Below are 21073 nucleotides of genomic sequence, written 5' to 3' on the forward strand. Positions count from 1 at the left end.
CTAGAAGGATGATGAGCAACAAAACAAGCACAAAGAACTTCCTCGCCAATGTCGCCATAACCTTTCTCTCTCGTGCGTTTCTCAATTGCCTTATAGCTTCGACTCTCTCTTTCCAGCACTATATGTATATGGTATGGGTTTGCAGACACATCTTAGACTCCTAGGCTTTTTATAATATGGATTTTCAGGATTTTATCAAGGAAAACAACGTGATTATTTAAAAATTGTAACACCAGTGTGGTAATCCAGTGTACATAGTACTTGGTGAACTTCAATTTTCTGTTAATTTTCCTCATTTATCATGATCATACAACTTCTATTTTCTGTTTTATATCCTAGTTTATAGTGCGAAAATTTCAATTCTGTGAATTTCTTTCCTAATTTATAATGTGAATATGAGAATATGAAAATAGAAAAGTCCATAAATGATATTCGTAAGAATTAGAGACGAACTGATACTTCGAAATCATGTTCTGTTTTTTTTTTAGGCTTATTATATTAACATCCTACAAATTATTAAATAAACCCCACATTTGATTTTTCAATTAAAAATTATCTTAATACGCTCCACGTACTTCTTCATAATACCATCACACCCCACATTCTCAATATACACCTTACATTTTCTACATGCGTCTCATATTTTTTATACACACCACATTTCTCAAATCTTATAAAGCATTTAATTTGCACAAAAAATGCCGACTGGAATTTTGACAAAAGATGCTGCCTTTAAAGCATATGTGGGTCGTTTTCAATTCCACCATTAAAACCCATGTCGTTTGTTTTTAACATGTGGTGGTAATTTTAGGTATTTAATTCTTCATATAATCCATGTGATCCCTAAAAGATGAATACAAACATAAAAGCTTGAATAACGCAGCAAAAGCAAGATTAAATAATTATCGATGTCGTCAAATCACTAAAACAATAAAAAATATGAAGTCTTACCTCATGTGAAGCTTCCAAAACATCGATTTCGTGTTTCATTCGTCAAAAATAATTTTTCTCAATCAACATGTTTGTAATTTCATTAGTTAGGGTTTTGTTCAACAATGAAGGGTCAAAGGGTTTTGATAGTTGAAGAAGATAAATAATACATTAAAAGTGATTTGGGGTGTATTTAGAAATTTTTTATTTTTTTAAACCTTATAAGGTCAAAATTGCCATTGTATAGTAGGGTAAATAAGTCATTTAATATTAAATTTTAATGTGGAGGTGCATTCAACATTTTGTGGAGTGCTAATATAAAAAGCTTTTTTATCCTAATTTATAATGGGACAGCTTGAATTTTCTGTTTTCTTCCCTAATTTACAATGAGAAAGCTTTAATTTTCTGTTTTCTTCCCTAATTTACAATGGAACAACTTCAATTTTCTGTTTTCTTTCCTAATTTACAATGAGACAACTTCCTACAGAAATAAAAATAAAAAAAAAAAAAAAACCTCGGCAGAGGGTTTAATTAGTATGCATTAATCCCCCAAACAAAACACCTTTTAGAAGTAAATCCCAATTTTTATTCTGTTTATTTGTAAGCCCCCAATTTTTGTTGTTATTTAATAATGTGATTCACAGTTCTGTTTCAGATTTTTTGGTTGGGTAGTTTACTTAAGGATTTAACCACATAGGTATATATATATTTTTTTAATAACAAAAAAAAACAAAAAAAAACAGTAGCGGTCTTATATATATATTAAAATAGGTATATATATATATATATATTTTTTTTTTTAATAACAAAAAAAAAAAAAAGAGATGATTTCCACACGAGTGATGATAGACTCACGTCATTGTCATATTTCTACACCCACAGTATAATTTCACCCACCATAAAAATTAAAATATTATTTCTCCACCCACCATTATTCCTAAAATAACTTCTAATGTCTACTTTTTTAAACAATAATATTAATATGTTTAAAAAAAAAAAACAAAACAAAAAACTTCATGCTTCCTTAATTGCCACTACCCTAGCCGCACCAGAACCTCCTCCCACCCCCATCAAAAACCAAAACCTTTGACACGTGCTTGGCGGCATCTCCTTTGGAAAGAGAGAGAAACCAAAGGGAAAGGAAGAGAGAAGCACATGGGGAGTTTTCCAATACAGAGGCAAATTGCTCCAAATCAATTTATTCCAACTAGAATTGGGTATTCTTTGATTTTAAAATCTGGGTTGTCATCGTTGTTCGTTTATGAGGAAAAGGAGGAGAGGATGGAGGTGGTAGTATCATAATTGGAAGGGAGAGTGGGGTGGTGTTTGTCGCTAGGGAGGGTAAATTGGAGATTTGATAGCCGTCAGTCCATCGTGGATGATTTGGGAGGATGATGGATTTATGTTTAGTTTTGTTAGTTTTATTTTTTTCTTTATTCTGTTTTAGTTTATTTAATTAAAGTTATAACAAATTTATAAATGTGGATTTAAAAGTCTTTTACTAAAAGGATAATTATGTGATTAACATTTTAATTAAAAGGTGGGTGGGAAAATAAGATATAATGGGGTGGTTTTAGTAGCACTCTTTCCACATGCCCCTTTAAGAAATAGTACAATTTTAAGGGTATTAACCACATAGCTAGGTATTGGTCTTACTCCAAATGGGGTTTCTCTAAAACTAGTTTTTCTTCTCTCCTAAGTCTCTTTAATATTTCTTCTAAGATTATTCTTAAAAATTGGTCAATTTTGAGGGCTGTAATTTTTCTAACCGAAGGTAATATCTATGTTCTTTTGTTTTTGATTGATGTGTTTTGGTTAATATTCTCGTTGTGTATCATAAACTTTTATCCAAGTGTGATAACACCAAAGGAAAATTAGACCTCAAAAAGATTATGATTGTGCATCGGCTATAGCTTAATTATATATATAAAAAGTCACTTCCAGTAATAATTTCATTGATTGATGATACGAAAATCTCATGCATCTTATTTCATGATACACATATATAATGTACCTTAACAAGTTCACTAGCTCAATTATTTAATCATAATTAACTTAAAATAATGCTATCATCACCACACTAATTGCAGTATCTTGCAATTTGCATGGTAATTTTATTTAGGAATTATTTTAGGTAGGGCAAGGCCTGTAGCACACGCGGAGGAACGCGGAGCATTTGCCGCCCTCATAACCCTGATTTATGCATTTCCTATTACAGATGCGGGTCTTGATGCAAAAGCCAATAAGTTTATGGTCCGTGCAATCCCCAATTTGAATAGCTTTCGTGATCTTCATTTCTTCTTGTCCAACAGCTTCGGTGTTCTTCACTGTCTCATCTGCATGTCAATAACACAAATGATGCATAAAAGATTATCCATAATTGTGTTTGTTGTGTGTGTGAGAGGGAGAGAGTGAGAGTACTTAATTACCAGAAGTTAGAAGGATGATGAGCAACAAAACAAGCACAAAGAGCTTCCTTGCGAAAGTAGCCATGCCCTTCTTTCTTCGGTATTTTTCAGTTGCCTTACAGCTACAACTCTCTCTTATTCCAACACTGAATAGTATGGTTTCGTAGAGACATCCTAAGACCCTAGGGTTTATAGTATGAATTTTCAGGGTTTGATCAAGGAAACAAAGTCATCTACAGTACTGTGGTAGCTAGTCTGTTTTTTTTTTTTTTTTTACAATGGGACAACCTCCATTTTCTGTTTTCTTTCCCTAATTTATATTGGGAAAACTTCAATCTTCTGTTTTCTTCCCTAATTTACAATGGGGACAGCTTTAATTTTCTGTTTTCTTTCCTAATTTACAATGAGACAACTTTAATTTTCTGTTTTATTCCTTAATTTGGTTACTCTGACGTATGGTCAATATCATAGCCACTGATATCAAAGCTAGTATCAGTTCATCTCTAATTCTTATCGATATCCTTTATCGTTCACCAAAAAAAATGACTTACCTTGGACTTCCTTTTAGTATACTAAACTTGCTCGAAGTTTATCAAAATAATATTGTTATGTGGAAAAATTAGATAGGATTATGTCAACGCATTTTGGCTAACTCTCTTAACCTTTGTAGTTTAGTCTCATGGGCAGTTTAGTGCATTATTATCGTCTTCCTTCTCACAGCAATAGCATATGCATGTAACACTTGAAGGAAATAACTCATACATAACAGTTCTCGCAATAGTTGAGTCTCTTTTCTCATTTTTTTTGTCGTAGGTATTACAATAATTTAGGGGACGTTTAAATTGAGGACGTATGAGTGAAAACTCAACACCTTATTCATTACGATATTGGACCACATGCAAAACATGTAAAAAAAAGAAAAAAAAAAGTAGGTATATATAGACTTTAGTATCATCATACACCACAAGTATATATATCCAACATGGTGCAGAAATTGATCTCGCCACCTTATATCTTCAAGTTGATATCACACTGGGACGCCACCACGCATAGCCCCCAATAGCTAGCAAAAGTGTTGCTTCCGAATTTAAAATCGTATAAAACATGTAAAAAGTTATAAATATATAAAAGATAGCAATACTATTTATATATATATATATATATATATATGTGGAAGTCTACTTATAATCCTATTTACAATAAGAAACAAAAATTAGAAAATAATTGTCCTCTCAATCAAAACCCATCACTATATTGCTGGAGAGATTATTTCTGGAAACCATGACATAGTTTCAAGAGATTTACTCATCAAACATGTGATTGTTATGGATTCAAAAAGTACACTATTCGTCTATTAAGAACTTGCCACATGATGTTATGGTGACATGAGTATCTCTTATGTCAGTTGTCTTTGTGTGTATAGTGAAAGTAAGGACTTGAAGCATGACGAAAATTTCTTTTTACAATCACAAATTTTCCTGGTGACCATATTCAGGCTTCAGCAATGTAATAATTCCCAAAAAGAGCTTATAAGAGGTGACGTTATTATGGGAGCATATAGAAGCAAAGTTTCACATGAATACAATCAAAACTTTTGACATATAAGTAATGAATGATTTCCTTCTTGGGAGGGTTTTGGGAAAGGATGTACCCAGTACCTCTCTCCCCATTTCTCTCTACTACATGTAACCATTGTGTTCGCGTTTTAGTGCTTAACGGGTGCTGGTATAGTACTTCTCTGAAGAGATGACTGTCTTCGAAGATTATGCATTATCGATAAAATCCCCAACTACAGGATGAATAGCAATTATCTCAATAAATTTTCTCGGTTACGATATACTGTCACGTTTATAGCCTTGCATACATCATTGAAAATCAAACTTACTTAAAAGTGTTTGTTTTTTTTTTTTTTTTTTTTTTTTTTTTTTTCAGTTTACAATTCTGCAGAAATTTCAGCACTGAAAGAGTTATTCTGTATGTACCTGCCACATGAGGATTTCACATTTACGAAATTTCCTCGCTTCGCATTTTTGAATACTAATCGGAATAATAAATGGAAGTATCGAACTCACAATTCGATTGCTACTTACAGTTCTTGTAAGCTTGGCAAGCTAGCCAATTTGTTATTCTCTATATGCCTTCAAAATCGGCAACAAATAAAAGAAATGCAACACTGAAGAAAAAATATGTTCTCTGAATTCAAGTATGTAAATTCGGAGCAAAATTTGAAGAGCTTACAAAGATGATAAGGTTAGTAATGTGAATATGCCCACATAAAACAAGTATGTGGCTAAGGATGGAGGATGAAAGCATAGATGTCAAAATTATATGGCTCAAATACATAGAAGTTTAGTTTTTACTATTTTGGAGTGTAAGCTTAATTTCTACATGCATTAAAAGAGATTTCGGGTGGAAATCTCTTTATATATAGAGGTATGTTTGTATCGTACCGGTAGTACAAAGAGATGAAAAACAAAAAGTAACAATTCTGTTTTCGTCACCTCTCCTTCTCTATGTTCATTTCTCTTGCTTGACTTCAGTGAAGAAAATAAACATAGTGTTTTGTTACTCCCTATTCACTCAAAGGTTCTCACTCTTTTTCCCTAATTATAACAATTTGGTAGTAATAGCCGACAATGGTAATAGAGCTGTTCACAATGGCATTGGTAGCAATGGTGGTTGGAATTGTGGTAGTAGTGAAGGTAATAGGGTGGAGATGGCAGAGGTGGTAGTGACCATGGTGAGGTAATGGGGTTGAGAATGTGGTGATGGTGGCGAAAGGTGCATGGGGTGGGAGCGGGTGATGGCGGTGGATAATATGGTGGTGGTGGAGTCAGTGGTGGATGCAGAGGTGCATGCGGTGGTGGTCATGGTAAGACAGTGGTGATGGAACCGTGAGACGGTGGAGGTGGTGGTGTCAAAGATGGTAGTGGTGGTTGTTCTGGTGGTCGTAATGGCGGTAGTGGCGATAGTTTATGGTAGATGTGCCACATACATGATTATATCTTTTATTAAAACTCTAACTTCGTTTTATAATGTATCTTTTATTTCTATTATTTTGAAAAATATTCTTGAAAAATAAGGGAATCATCAATTTGATGTTTTACGGGACATAGGCCACTGTTTTCTGCATTTTTCGTTTTCTAAGTTTATTTTCACAAAATAGTCTGCCAAACATAGTTTCACCCATTTTTGTATATAAAAAATTGTTTTATAAAAATGAAATCTTATTTGAACCCGTCTAACCTCTTTCTGCACTCAACTTACTCTCTTCACCCATATTGTTTTTTATTAAAGAATTAATCTCTCTTTAAACCCAAATCTATTACCTAAACCACCCTCTCAAAACTAACTCAAAATGTAAAGTTATCTTTACACCCATTCCCTTTACATAATAATATCTCTAATTGAATGTTTTTATTCAAAGAGGCGTCCTTTGCCCCTTTATAATTGCATATGCACTGTATAGGACTGGCATTTCTATGGTTGCTTTTTTTCTTTTTGCTACCAAACCCATCCATAGATTTGAATTTGCCACATAATGCAATGAAAGCTCCAGTTCAATCCATCACTTTGCCGGAAACATTTGTCCTTGATGCTTTGAATTTGGATGGAGGCATGTTCGTTGAGGGGTAATATTATCATTAATTCCTTTTCATTCATCTTTCTGTTCTGCTTCTAAATGAAAGTATGATGCAAATAACCTTGTTTCCTCAAGGCCTATGATAATCATCATGCGAGTTAGGAAGACATCACACTACCAGGTTGTAGAAGTTAATTGTTGTTTGGATTCTCATCTTTATTATTTGTCTTTATCTGCACCAAGAATCAAGTTATATGTCTTTTAAATACTAATCAAAAGTCCTTAAAAGGTGTTTTGGGGCACAGACAGACACATGCAGAGAAAAACAAATACAATATAATATAAAAAGTATGAAATTTAATCCAAAGAAGAAGCAAACGAACAAAATATCCATAAATCGAGTCATACCTTAATTGGAGGATTCAAAACTTCAAAATCATCATCCATCAGTAGAAAAGCTTGTTTTTCTTTATCAAAGATATTAGGGTTTTAGCCAGAAAGAACGTAGGATAAACAAAGGATAATGCTAGCGTTTAATTATAGTGTGTGGATTTATTGATAAATTTGAGTTTTATTATTTATTTTATTTTGTACTTAATAGTAATTATGCAATAGAATAAAATAGACAATTAACATTTAAAATTTAAGTTAGGTGTAGAAAAAATTACAATGGTTTAAATAAAATTTCTCTTTATAAAATGTTAACGAACGGGCCCTTAAACTCTTTGACGTTTGTCAATGAATTAGAAGTTTCTTTGTGAGAGGGTAAATAAATGAACAAGATTTGAGGAAAAAGAGAGGACCCAGCACTAAAATAAGGAGGGCAGATAATGTATAATTAGAAGTTGCCATTTGTAAACAATATCCGGATGGCCTTTTGTGGTACTTTTCATTCTCTTGGTTCTCTTACCTCTTTCGTGAGAGAGATTCTCTCTTGCAACCAATGCGTAATCTCTGGAACATCACTCATTTAACGAACCATGTGTTCAAAAAATGAACGCTCGAGTCAATAAAAACTCACCACGTGACGTGTTTTGATCGCATAAGAGAGTATCTCCTTTTCGTGAAATATAAATTTCATTTTTGTTTAGACAGAATGTAAGCGCCAGATGCTGGCTTCACTTATTCAGATATTGTACTAGATATTCCACGAAACAAGAGGCAAAAATTGTACCAGATAATATACATTCCAGACCAACGATCTAACCGATTGTAAAGTGTAGAAATCATATATTTTAGAGCTCGAGGTTTTGGTCGTCTTGTTTTGAAGACGAACCGAGTTCAATTAAAGGGCAGTACTCCTCAATCACAGTAATAAGCTGAGATAAACTTCTAATTCACCAAAAAGCAGTCCTAATCAGTTTTGGCTCCATTCAGGCAATTAACCCTTTTGGATTGCTCCGTTCTCCTTCAAGTACTCGACAAATTCGTCAATAAGATATGGCCAGGCACCTTCCGCGTCATAGTTTGACAGTGACGGATCCACGGCCTACAAACGGAATATCAAGTTAACCAATGAAATAAAAAGAAACGAAATGGGTGGCATTGTTCCTTTTTTTTTTTGTTTGTTACATAGACGATTGATATAGTACCGTTGCAAACTCCAATAGTTGAGACCATGTGTCCCTCGAAATGGCCTTGTTATGCCGAGCCTGAAATGATGGAATCAAGAACAGAAAATATATTAACAGGAACAAATCAAGAAAATAATAACCTAGAATACAAGAAATTATGATACCTGTGGCAGTATGGGAGACCACAATATTTTTGCTGGTAATTTTGTATTTCTTGCAATCAATTTGGGATGTATAATCCATTTCAACGAATCAACGCAAACATACTTTCTAAAAATGTAACAGGCGTGACAATGATTTCGTAAAAGAATGATGTAGGAATAAAGGCAACAACATGAGGCCTCCATTTTGCAGAAAAACTGTAACATTTATCAGAAATCCTTGGCAATGATTCCTATACGATAATATAAATGATTACTACAAGCCCAGCGTAGCTACTTTCAACAAATGATCAACTTTGTAACTTACCGGTAAGAACTGACACCAATGTTCAACATACGGCCACTGCTTTTCAGCAAACACCAATTGCCACATTCCAATTGCAGTATCCAATGCCAAAGATTTCTGACCCTGAAATGAAAATGAAGCAATACACGCGTATATGATTATGAACACGGAATATAATCACGCGTGCACACACAAATTAATACCAGAATTTATATAAGATACTGTATCAGATATAATTTTTTTTGTTTTGTTCATGAATCGTAATATATGTCAAGGACTCATTTCTTGTTTTATCTATCAAACTTGAGAAATAAGCACTGTCTAGAATACAACAAATAAAATTCTTCATGCGCTAAAAAGTAAAAACACATACCTTTTCCTTTGCCCAGTCAAAAGCAAAATTATATATCTCTCGAAACTTTTCTGGAAAATAAAAAGAAGATCATGTCAGCAATGAAAAGGTACTCTCGCAAAATTTTTCGTCACACCAATATCTTTACAGTACAGTCAAGCTATTTGAACAAATATATGTTAACATCATGAGTATCTTCCACAAAAAACCAAAAAAATGATATACAAATAAATTTTAATTACTTAACTAAAACTATAATCACATTTCACTTACGTTCATCTTTCAGCTCGGATCTCATAAATGGTATCTTTTCACGGAACTTGTCCAAAGAATCTATCCTGCCATCAGATAACACAAACTTCTGTTAATTGAATTTCTCTCATGGTTATAGACTACGTACCTATTATAATTTGAGGTTTAGAAGAATATAACAAACATCAAAACCCTATGTACCTACCCTAATGGTTCTAATCCCTCTACGAACTCCTCTTTGGAAAATTCACACATGGTAGCTGCCTTCATGTGCCAGGAAACAACTAACTGCATCAACAGCCCATTGTACCAAAAATAACCAGCCAAGTCACAAGGTTAAGTTGAACAAGTGTAGGCAAATAAAAAATAAAAGTTGACCAATCAAATTCGAAACATATCTTCATTACCTGCATCGCAATTTCATTTTTATGTAGTTCAAAGTAAATTTCACCAATGTCCCAAAATTTTAGCCCGCTACACATTAGTCTCCAAACTTGAAAATGTAACATTTAATCCCCTAGAAATCTATGTTAGACTCTGCCCATGCATGTGAAAGGCCCTAGCCAGAAAATCACTATATCTATATGAAATTTTGTCAGAATTTCTGTTGAATTTTCAAGCAAGAGGTTCTTTAGCCAAATAGACAGAACTTCGTAGAATTGAATTTTTACATTGCCTAAACAGTAATTTGGCGGACTTGAAAGGAACTTTGTAGGCATGCACATCTTAACCATAACAAGGTTTATTCGAATATACCTACCATGACTATATCTTGAGGATCCACCTGTCAAATCATGAAAGCTAGCATGTCAGTCAAAATAAAAGAACAAGAAAACGAAAGAAAACAATCATAAGAAACAAGCAACAATATTAAAGACAAATGATTGAGACAGTTAATATCTACACCAAACAGTTACCTGAAGATCGTTGCAAAGGAGGCTGATACCATCAACAAGTATCATATCAGCATCTGGATCTGAGAAAAAAGAATTATTCTACTAGTGAAAAAGAAAATTCCGCTAACCATATAAACTTAGGTTGAAAATTACCAAAAAATACAAGAAGAAGAAAGAAACATTTGATGGGCCATTTGACTTTAGGTACAATGCTATCACAGTATCACTTATCACAAACGAGAAATTTATCACTAATCCTCAAGTACATAAGTATGAACCAATCCAGTATCGCGAATATATATTTGAGTAAGACATAGCTGATGAAGAAGCTTGAAGGAAAAAAAATCCATTGTGTTCACAACTACAGTAATAGGATTCCAACCAAATTCATCTATTACAAACTTGGTGACACCGCATGCTTGTGAATTTATAAACCGATTTACATCTCTGTCTTTTCAATTTCCTACGAATGTGAACAAAAGATATACACTAATGTCTAAGATTGAGGACAAGAGTGAATGGAAAGGTAAAGCTTGCCTTTATATGTATTGTATAATTCCTCCAATTGTCTAGTATTAGTATTAGAATCAGTATTAGAATCGGTCTCTGCTTGCAGCTGGGGCTGAGTGTAGAAGATATCAAACGCTCCTTCAAGATGCCAATCACTCTCCTTCAGAACCTGCAGAGCCACTTTTTCACTGCATATGATGGGAAGTTAGACCACTGAATCCAAGAATCACACAAAAACTGCTCAAGAGTAAGGGTAGAAAAAGATACGATACACGCCTACCAGTCTAATTCAAAGCACATATGTGTGTGCACAGACCAATTAAACCAATTCAACTTCAAAAGATACATAAACAAGCTGACGATTAAAACTGCTCAACTCAACCAAATCTAACACAACACAAACACGTGTCCCTTAGAAGGGCAAAAATTATGTTGAATTTATAACATTCCTCATGATCAATTCAACATGCAATGTCAACTGGTTTTAAATGGTGCTCTAAATATCAATGCATGACATGCATAAGCTAGCAAAACCACTGGGCAAAACTGCCATGGATTCAAAGACGTGAAATGAAGAAAAACAGAAAAGTTGCGTATGATTATCGGATTACCTCGCTGCAGTTATCATGATGAACTGCTGGAGCTTATCGCGTTGGCCTTTACCCAACTTGTTCTGTCAAAAAGAGGAGCCAAGGTGAAGCGGAGAGAGAGAGTTCAAAACCAAATTATGCATGCATATTGATTCAGGTATACGCAAGTGTATGCGCGCGCAAACAAATGAACGCATATGATTAGCATAACATCAACATCCACGAACTAATTTCTGCAAAAATGTAACTAAAATGTGGGTGATCTTATAAGACAATGAAAAGCGGGTAATGGGCTCTATCTTGTGTTACCAATACTGAAGGTTACTTTTTTCGTCAAGAAAACCCCAAATATAACCAAATTTTCTTCAAATTCACATCAAAGGTTTTCCCTGCCATAAATTTAATTTTGCATCAATTTTCTTGAAAACCTAAGAAACCATGTTATGATCCCACATCAGCTACACCAGAAATGGTGTAGTAGTACTTAAGTCCTTTGGGTCCTCCCACCTATTAGGCTAGTCTTTTGGGTTGGACTCTTCCCTTGGGCTTGAGTCCTAACATTGGTATTAGAGCCTAGGTTCCCAACGCTACAGAGGGGGCGACCTGGAAAAGGGCTACCTTAACGGGATGAGCAAAGGGTGCGCCGCCGTAGGCGTCGGGTCTTCCAAAGGGTGGTGTGATGTTATGATCCCACATTGGCTACACCAGAAATGGTGTAGTGGTACTTAAGTCGTCCTCCCACCTATCAGGCTAGTCTTTTGAGTTGGGCTCTTCCCTTGGGCTCGAATACTAACAAACCAACAACCTCTTTTTAAGTGATCTCACTACCCAAAAAGCTCGAAAACTCTATAACCAGTGTACGTTCTCGAATTCTAATTACACATCTTTTAATCCCTTTTATCAGTTTTCCCAGCTTCTCAAAACATGAAAAATCGAAACATTGCATGACATGAGTGAAAAAGTTGCTATAATTTGCAGAACTAGTCACATCCAGAACAAATCATGATAAAGTGAAACAGTAAAGAGTAAAAGTTAAAGTAATCGTAGAGAAGCGAGAGACTGATCAGGAACAATGAGCATACATGAAACCGAACCAATCAGAATCGAAGAAATTTAACAATTTAAAAATAGAGCTGAAAAATGGAGAGTGCGCACCATCTTTGAGGTGGACGATGATGAAAACGCAAACCTTGAACTGCTCCTAGAGAGAGAAAAATAGGGTTTTGCTCAGTTTCTGTGTAAATACGTACACAGAGAAATACAGAAGAAGAATCTGTCTGTATTTCTCTCAATGGGGTCGGGCTTTCTGGGTTCCTTGCATATTGCGTTTCCAATTGGTTTTTATTTCTGTTTTTCCTTTTTTTTTTTTTTTTCTTTAATTGCTTTTGTCCGAGGCCACGGTCAGCGACTGTTAAATGCGTGTGGATTTGCCGTGAGGGCCGCGTGTTTAATGTCCCGTAAGAGATTATAAATGTGTGACACAACTATTTTTAACATTCGTTTGACCGCTAAATGTGTTTGTGATTTATTATGAAAACTGTGTGTAAACGGCTGATAATCGAGCATGAATTGGCCGTCAAATGTACGTGAGGTCCACTACGAGAGTCACGTATATTCAGGGTTCATAATCGTTCATAAAAATGTGGGATGGACGATCTTTAACTTTCATCGACCGTTAGATACGTATGAAATTATTTAGTGAAAGCTTAGTACTACCAAACGGTTCATAATTAGTAAGCTTCTGCCGGACGCTATGCCCTACCCGGCTACAACCCTTCAACACTCAGTGCAGGAGCAGGACTGCATTATTTTTGAAAAAAAAAAAAAAAAAAGAGAGAGAGGAAACAATGTCTGCGTAAAATATCCATGTAAAAAGAAACAATATGCATTTCAGGCTCAAACTCTTTTTTCTTTCCTTTGTTGTAAATTAGTGTAAATCATCAGTTATAATAAGAAAATATCCATTATTAAACTCTTGTAGTTTAGTAAGTGTTGCAACTCAAAAAACATGTCTTTAATTTTCTGGAATATGTGGTACAAGAGGAACATTATAGAAGTGTAAAGCACCTAATACATGGTCTTAGAGTTCTAATTTTGTCGGAAAAACAAAAGAAATAATTGGAGTTAAATTGCAACAATTAATAAATTAGAGAAGCTAATTCGCAAAAATGAGAAGTATGATATCTTTGGCCTTTCAATAGCACTTGAAAAGTTTGGACTCGTGTGTCACTTGGGTCTCCAGACTCTAAAATACGTCACTATATTCATACCCTAAGGAGTAGTATTTTATCTCAACAACAAATACAACTTTAAATGTTACCAGGTTGTGTATGCACCCACGTGTTTGCATCTATGAAAACTGACATTAAACTATCAATAAATCTGTGTTTATTTGCCTGACGTTAAACCAACTTGCAAGAAATGAAAGGATGGCAATATATGCATCTAATGTAGCTAACTTGGGTGCTTTTCAGGCAAAAGTTTATGCTTCAGTTGAGAGCAGATCTTTGGCAGTAATTGCTTCAACTTTGGATTCTCTCTTAATTAAACCTCTTGTCAGGCTTCATTCTTTGGTTCCCTTCTCTGTTAGAAAAGTGATTCGTATTCCAATTTCCCGTTCCTATGGCCCAAGGTTAACAAATTAAAACACGGGGCGCGAATTACCTAAATCAAAAACACGTGAACCAAAATTGGAAATCCGAATAAAACACAACGATCAAAGGTACTTAATCCGAAACTCTTTTAAGGCAACAAGTGTAACTGAAATTTGAAAAACAATGGGATGCAGATTGCACTGTACACAATGGGAAATGCACGTATGGTCCCTGATTGGGAAGACAGCACCAGCAGTGTACTTGGCAAAATTGACATGTCTGATACGGAACCATGCCAAGGAGAGCACATTGAGACAGTGAGAGCATACACTTTTGACTGCAACTATTTTGTGGAGGTTCAAATTGTCTTGCCCGAAGACATGTCTCTCAGCCACGCACATAACATCGGAGACACGTTTCAAGAAAAGCTCGAAAACGACAGAACTTGATTCAAGACTAATATTAGCAAGACTTGATCTCATATCTAGACAGTACAAAGTATCTGGCAAGAAAGCAAATGGCTAAGAAAGTTGAACCCAAGCGAATTCTTCTTTGTAAACCACACTTGCATCACAAGAGGCTTCACATGTATACACGGCGATTGTAGCCCAATCAAGAGAGCCCACGTCATTCTTCACGTTGAAGTAAAATAGCAACTGAGGCATAATCTGAAGCCAATAAAACTCACAAGGTTAAAATTTTGACAGGAAAGAAAAGGGCAAACATGGTAGTAAAAGAAACCGAAATGCACAAACTTGCAATCAGGCTTCAATCAAAACAAACAATTGTTATATCTGGTACCTGAAATTCAAAACACATTGGGCCACTACAATAACTACATTTACGAATATCAGCCGTGGATGGCCGGCCACTTGACACAGGCCATAAGGGTTTAGCACCGGGATTCCTACAATACCTGTTATTTGGAAGAAAAAAATATGGAAATGGATCAACTATTTTGAAGTAAAATAGTGGTTATGATCAATGAAAGCCAAGGAATGTAACAAGCGCAAAAAACTTTGTAGTAAAACTCTGCACCAAGTCACGTCCTTCAGAAATCTGTATCTTGATTTGAACGGATCTATCGAAAAAATAAATCACCTTAGTATTTGTTCAGGGGCCAGGGCTATGCGCACGTGGAATGAAGCCCAGCTCTTTCTGTCACCATCACCCTTTTACAGAGGTATAAACATGTAAGAGTATTAGCAGCTAAAAACTATTTTTCTCCTATCAGAGGAAAAAATGGGGGAAGAAGAGTACAGAGCACAACTTTCATTTCTACCAATAGAAAGACAGCATAAATGTTGTTTATGAGAGAACAACAATTAATACCGTAAAATTGTCTGCTATCGACATTAGCCCATCATCCATCCGGTTACTAGAGACCAAGGAATTAGTGCCCACGCTATCATCAGGCATTTCTGTGTCATACGAACTTTCAGGCTCCTCTATAATTTTGTATTCTGGCCATGAATCATTACTTGCAACTGTTCACATATGAAAAACAAGAGTGTATTAGGATCTTGAAAGTGCAGTTAAACCCCCAACCCACCCAATCTTGAAAGTGCAGTTAAACTGCCCACCCAAAACTCCTCCCAAGAAAATAAAACTTCGTACTTGCCTTTTAGAACTACAGCAGAAGTGGTTTCACTGTTAGCAGAGCTACTATCGGCCAGCTGAATCCTCAATTGTTGACAATCTCATGTTCATGACCGGACCGGACCAAGAATGCTTGACCTACAAACAACCAATATATATTTCGTAATCTTTAAAGATGGCTGTTGCTACTTGAAAGGGGAAAAAAGATACCGCAAAAACCCAAAAAATCCAATTACCCAAAGTTTCTCTGAGCAATAATGTGCTTTTCTGCAACCAGTACAGCGTTTACTCCCCTTCCAGGTACCACACCAATTACAGAGTGCAGCTAGAACAATCAAAGGGCAAAGATCATCAAATGACCCCTTAAATTGGCAGAACGTATAAAAGACGTCAAATTGCATTACCGAAGGAGCATAAATATACATAAACAAGGTTGAACATGCTTAAACAATCTAGCACTAATTCATAAGCAAAAGCTAGCAACTGTAAATGCTAAGTGAAACAAGATGCTACCTCCAGCCATAAGAGGGTCATCCGTACTATCCTTCTTCGGAGGCTTACTTGAGTAGAAAGGATTATCACGGGGTAATTGGCAGCGGAAAACCTTCACGCTACAAAAAAAAAAAAAAGAAATCACATAATCAGAAACAAAGACTACAAATCCTTTGGCAAAGACATGATTGGGAGAACAATACCTTCTAGAGGGCTTGTCCCACTGGCATTTCCATTGTTCACGTCGATCACGACGAAGACACGCCATTGACGTACACATAAACACAAACAATGTTCGGTGAAATGCAGATTCTTTCTCCTCTGGCGCACACACCTAGCCACCCAATAAACACAAAGACCAAATATCGCAATCCAATTGTCAACTTTTATTACTTGAAAATGGAATAAAAAGCGCGATCCCCAAGCAAACAAGGCTTCTTGCTTTGCAAAAGTTGGGGGAACTTGTACGTATGCTGCTTTACTCTTGCTTTGCATGCAAAGAGGCTTGTTTCAGGATTCGAACCTGTGACCATTTAACTTCATGTCACAAAGGAGCAACCTTTCCGTTACACCAACTCGCCCTCTACTTAAAAAAGGCATAATAAAGATATAATCTGATCAATGAAATTCAAGCATCCCTCACCTGAAGCACAAATTGCAAAGGTTCACCGCATATGTCGCAGCAGCAAGATCTTCCGGACGGCAAGTTTTCGGGATCCAGCCAAGCCTATATGACAAGCCAAAACATCAGAAAAGTCCGACTAGTATGTAAATTGAAATTGAAGGGTTTAATGGCATACGGGAACGCCTCCAGCTTTGGAAGGAAATAAATGGCGAAGAAGAGAGCGTGATTTCTTAGGCTTTTTTACAAAACCTAAAATCACAGAGTTTCTTGCTTCTTCGTCTTCCTCTTCTTCGTCATCGTCATCCATAGCAACATCTGGCTCTTTCTGTTTTTCTTCTTCGTCGCTGTCATCGTCCAGTGATGTGATTCTAAGGCCTTTAAACTATTCCGTACCGTCACCTTTCACACTGCCTGCCATTTCCCTTCACAATTTAAGTCGGGTGGCGTTTGCTGCGGAGCTCGTGATGTCAGCTGGGCTTACGGCGGATGAGCTGCCGTGACGGTTGAAGACGAGCGGGTGGGCTGGGCTGGATATGCGCCTTTATTTTCTTTTCTCAATTTTCTCTCTTGCTGGACACGTGGCTACTTCTGATTGATCTTTCAGATGCGCACCATGTTCCTTTGCACAGTCTATCACAACAAACAAACCTATATACCCCGAGCACTTTCCAATCAGTTCACCGCCTTCTTCCTGTTGGCTCTTCATCTCCTCCTTCCGTCTTCTTCCTAGGCCCTAGGGTTTACTGAAACTCACAGGTATGAACTTTGACTCCGACTGGTTCTTCATATGGCGGTTTTTAATTCCATATTTTTTCTTGAAATTATTTTGTTTATTACTCACCTCCTGTTGATTTATTGTCAAATTATTTTCTGAAATAAAGGAGGTGAAATATGTGATTGCGTATTTTGGCTAAAAGTGGGTGAAAGGAAAGAGTAAATTTGAATATGTATTTCTGCATTTCTAATATATGTGAATCTATATTTCAATTTTTGGGGTGAATTTAAAGCTCGAGTCTTGAGATTTTGAAGTTGCAATGCTGTCAGTGCAGAGTAGAATTTTCTGATGTTTGTAACTTTGTATGATGTTTTGGAGTTGTGATTTGTCCTCCATTTCGATAAACACTACCAGAATTCTGCTCATAAGACATGATTGTATACGCAGAAATGTGATTTTACATTCGACTTAAAAAAATTGTGATTAGTTTTGTGGATTGAAACCGTGTGAATTTAGGTTGCATGTTAGACAAAGGGGTGAGAGGGAGATTCGGAGAAGCTCTTTATTTGGGTTTCTATAATAAAGTGAAAAAAGGGTGATATGCGGCGTATGGTAGTGTGTTTATAGGGTATACTAGTGCTAATATGTAAAAAAAGGTTGCTATTTTTTATAGAACTATGGGATCCGAGGCTAGAGCTGCTTAATTGCAAAACACTTAAACCACACATTAGAAACCCTAGCCACAGATAACTCACAAAGTTCCTTTCAAAGTCCTTCCTCCTCATCAACCCTCTCTCAAACCACTTACAGCCGCATCTCCTCCTCTCAGCCTATCCTTACTCTTGTCTCTCAAGTCTTCCACTAGTTTGAAAGTTAAATGACAGAAATTTTGTTTTGAACGTGGTTGGTATTGGATGATATCACAGGATAGGAAGTAAGCTACGTCAAGGAAAATTCTTTTTGTTACTGTTTGATAGTTAACCATTTTAGCTTCAATTAAATTTATGTTTGTGATTATGGTTTTATAGATTTGTCCTGAGGCTTACTATGTGACAGTTTTGCTCTTTGTGTGACAGTTTCTGACAACAAACAGGGAGTGACAAATTTTTAGTAGCTATGGTTTGTTCTCCATCTCTCTTTGCTGTTTTTCTTTTAAGCGTTCATAATGTTTAGGACACATTTAATATTGTCTGGCAATGGTTTTTTGTGAAATTCAGCCGCAGGGAGATTACATAGACCTTCACAGGAAGCGGTATGGGTACCGACCAGACCACTTCGAGCGAAAGCGCAAGAAGGAGGCTCGTCTCGTCCATAAGCGTTCTGAGACTGCTCAGAAGGTCAATTCCAATCCTTTTCCTTTATTTTTCGTGGAAAGTGACAATCAAATTGGAACTTTAAGCTTATTTTGTTCATTTGGAATGCTTGTATTGGAACAGGCTCTGGGTATCAAGGGTAAGATGTTTGCTAAGAAGCGCTATGCTGAAAAGGCTCTCATGAAGAAAACGTGAGTTCTCTAGTGTCTTTTTCCCAGTAGAATAGACTGTTGAGATGTACCTTACAGTACTTAAACTACATTTATATGATGTGCTTCTAACAGTTCGTTTCATATTGCACTTGTCATGACTATTAATTTGCTGTTGCATATACACATAGACATGGTTACATTCATATTTAAACTGCATAAGCTGCACTTTACATGACCTTATTTGTGACTTTTTATATTGTTTAGTGGCTATTGTCTTTATCTTGATACCTCATTGTATCTTTTGTTTGTTATGCTACTGACGATTTACATATATGTAAAGTAAAATTTATGTTTTGTGAATGCCCACAGGTTGATTATGCATGAGGAGTCATCAACTAGGCGCAAGGTGGATGATGATGTTCATGAAGGCTCTATTCCCGCATATCTGATCGATCGTGTCAAAACAACACGTGCGAAAGTATGGATTTCCAGCTATTAATAGATATTTTTCTTAAAAAGGAAGATATTTGTTCATGTTTCTTATCTGACGGTTATGCTGGAAATAGATTCTGAACAACACCATTAAGCAAAAGCGGAAGGAGAAAGCTGGGAAATGGGAAGTCCCACTGCCCAAGGTAAGAGCACATGCCACGCTCTTTCTTTTTTTATCTGTTTTTCTGTGCGACTCGTTTTTTGTTGTATGCTAAGCATTGATATAATGTTCTAACTGTTTTATATCTTCTCTAGGTGAGGCCTGTGGCTGAAGATGAGATGTTCAAAATTCTTAGATCTGGAAAACGCAAGAGTAAGTATCTCCAACTTCTTCCTCTCTACTTCCATAGCAATCAAAGTGTGCTGTTGGTTCATTTATTGTCTAAATTTATCGTTTATAATGATTTTCAGCCTAAATGTGTTCATGCTAAAGTTCGTATAACATGACATTGAGGATAATTGAAAGTTTGAAACTGATGCCAGTATTTTCATGTGAATGTATTACTTAGTCCTCTGTTGCTTATTTACTCCTTTCTTTTTTGTAGCCAAGCAATGGAAGAGGATGGTCGCAAAAGCTACATTTGTGGGACCTGGTTTCACGAGGAAACCTCCTAAGTATGAGCGATTTATCCGTCCCAGTGGGTTGCGATTCACCAAAACTCACGTGACACACCCTGAACTTAAGGCCACTTTTAACCTTGAGATCATTGGTGTGAAGAAGAATCCTAATGGTCAAATGTATACATCTCTTGGTGTCTTGACCAAGGGAACCATCATTGAGGTAAATCTTTCATTATGTGATCATTTATAATGCCAATCCCTTGATGTTTTACGCTTATCTACTTATTTTGTGGATATCAGGTGAATGTCAGTGAACTCGGTCTAGTCACACCTGCCGGGAAAGTTGTGTGGGGTGAGTTCAACCTTTTTTGTGGTGGTCGGCATTTTAGCTGATGCCATCTCATTTAGCTTTGCCATCACACTCTTTTAAAGGCGGATAGTTTAGATTCTGACTTGTTTCTGCATTTATCTGTTCTTTGTGGTTGATGCAGGGAAGTATGCTCAGGTGACAAATAATCCAGAGAACGACGGGTGTGTTAATGCAGTTCTGCTCGTTTAAGAGGATCACTTGATGAACATCAGTGAATTGTGGTAAACTGATGTCGTATCGTTTAGTGGACCACGAAATTTTGGGGTCTTGAGCGCATATTGTGGCTTGTTCAGAATAGTTGTTTATTTCCAAATTAGTATCAACGGAGAAGTTTTTTTCCTACTGACCTGGATGCCTGAATGTATTTTGGTTGAGTACACTACAAAAGCAGGCTTGCAATTATTTGACATTTCTTGGTACTTTGGTAGCACAATTTGTACTGATTAGTCTAGTAAAATTATGTACAACTCAATAGCATCACTGAGATATGCATGAAAATTAATGTTCGGGTCGAGCGTTAATGCTCGATAAAGGGGTGAATCTGCTAAGACACATTAAAAACGGATCATGTTTGTGTTATATCGTGAAATTCACTAGTGATTCGTTAAGAAATTCAAC

At 36.0% G+C, this 21073-nt stretch overlaps 2 protein-coding genes and 1 pseudogene across 4 annotated transcripts; 1 reads left to right on the forward strand and 2 right to left on the reverse strand.

Moving 5' to 3' along the window:
- Positions 1-8139: 8139 nt before the first annotated feature.
- On the reverse strand, positions 8140-13358 carry LOC103941707 (DCN1-like protein 1). Its single transcript, XM_009351905.3, has 11 exons — positions 12698-13358; positions 11564-11625; positions 10980-11140; positions 10464-10522; positions 10307-10330; positions 9752-9834; positions 9568-9632; positions 9316-9365; positions 8964-9065; positions 8514-8573; positions 8140-8410 (listed from the first exon to the last, which is right to left on the reverse strand). The coding sequence occupies exons 1-11, from the start codon at positions 12698-12700 to the stop codon at positions 8303-8305; spliced, it is 777 nt and encodes a 258-aa protein (XP_009350180.1). The 5' UTR covers positions 12701-13358; the 3' UTR covers positions 8140-8302.
- An 887-nt stretch (positions 13359-14245) lies between these two features.
- On the reverse strand, positions 14246-17276 carry LOC103941706 (annotated as a pseudogene).
- A 191-nt stretch (positions 17277-17467) lies between these two features.
- LOC103941705 (ribosome biogenesis protein NSA2 homolog) lies at positions 17468-20861 on the forward strand. Of its 3 annotated transcripts, XM_009351903.2 has the most exons (10): positions 17470-17608; positions 18644-18686; positions 18785-18904; positions 19004-19071; positions 19402-19510; positions 19599-19667; positions 19780-19837; positions 20070-20305; positions 20386-20437; positions 20577-20861. In XM_009351903.2, the coding sequence occupies exons 2-10, from the start codon at positions 18684-18686 to the stop codon at positions 20642-20644; spliced, it is 783 nt and encodes a 260-aa protein (XP_009350178.2). In that variant the 5' UTR covers positions 17470-17608; positions 18644-18683; the 3' UTR covers positions 20645-20861. The 3 variants fall into 3 exon arrangements, with proteins under 3 accessions (XP_048429541.1, XP_009350178.2, XP_018501616.2); XM_048573584.1 differs by lacking the exon at positions 18644-18686 and having other exon boundaries at positions 17468-17608; XM_018646100.2 differs by lacking the exon at positions 17470-17608 and having other exon boundaries at positions 18624-18686.
- Positions 20862-21073: the final 212 nt, after the last annotated feature.

The sequence above is a fragment of a genome, unplaced genomic scaffold (genome assembly GCF_019419815.1).
Source record: "Pyrus x bretschneideri cultivar Hongxiangsu unplaced genomic scaffold, Pyrus_bretschneideri_v1 Contig7, whole genome shotgun sequence".
NCBI classification, from domain to species: Eukaryota; Viridiplantae; Streptophyta; class Magnoliopsida; order Rosales; family Rosaceae; genus Pyrus; species Pyrus x bretschneideri.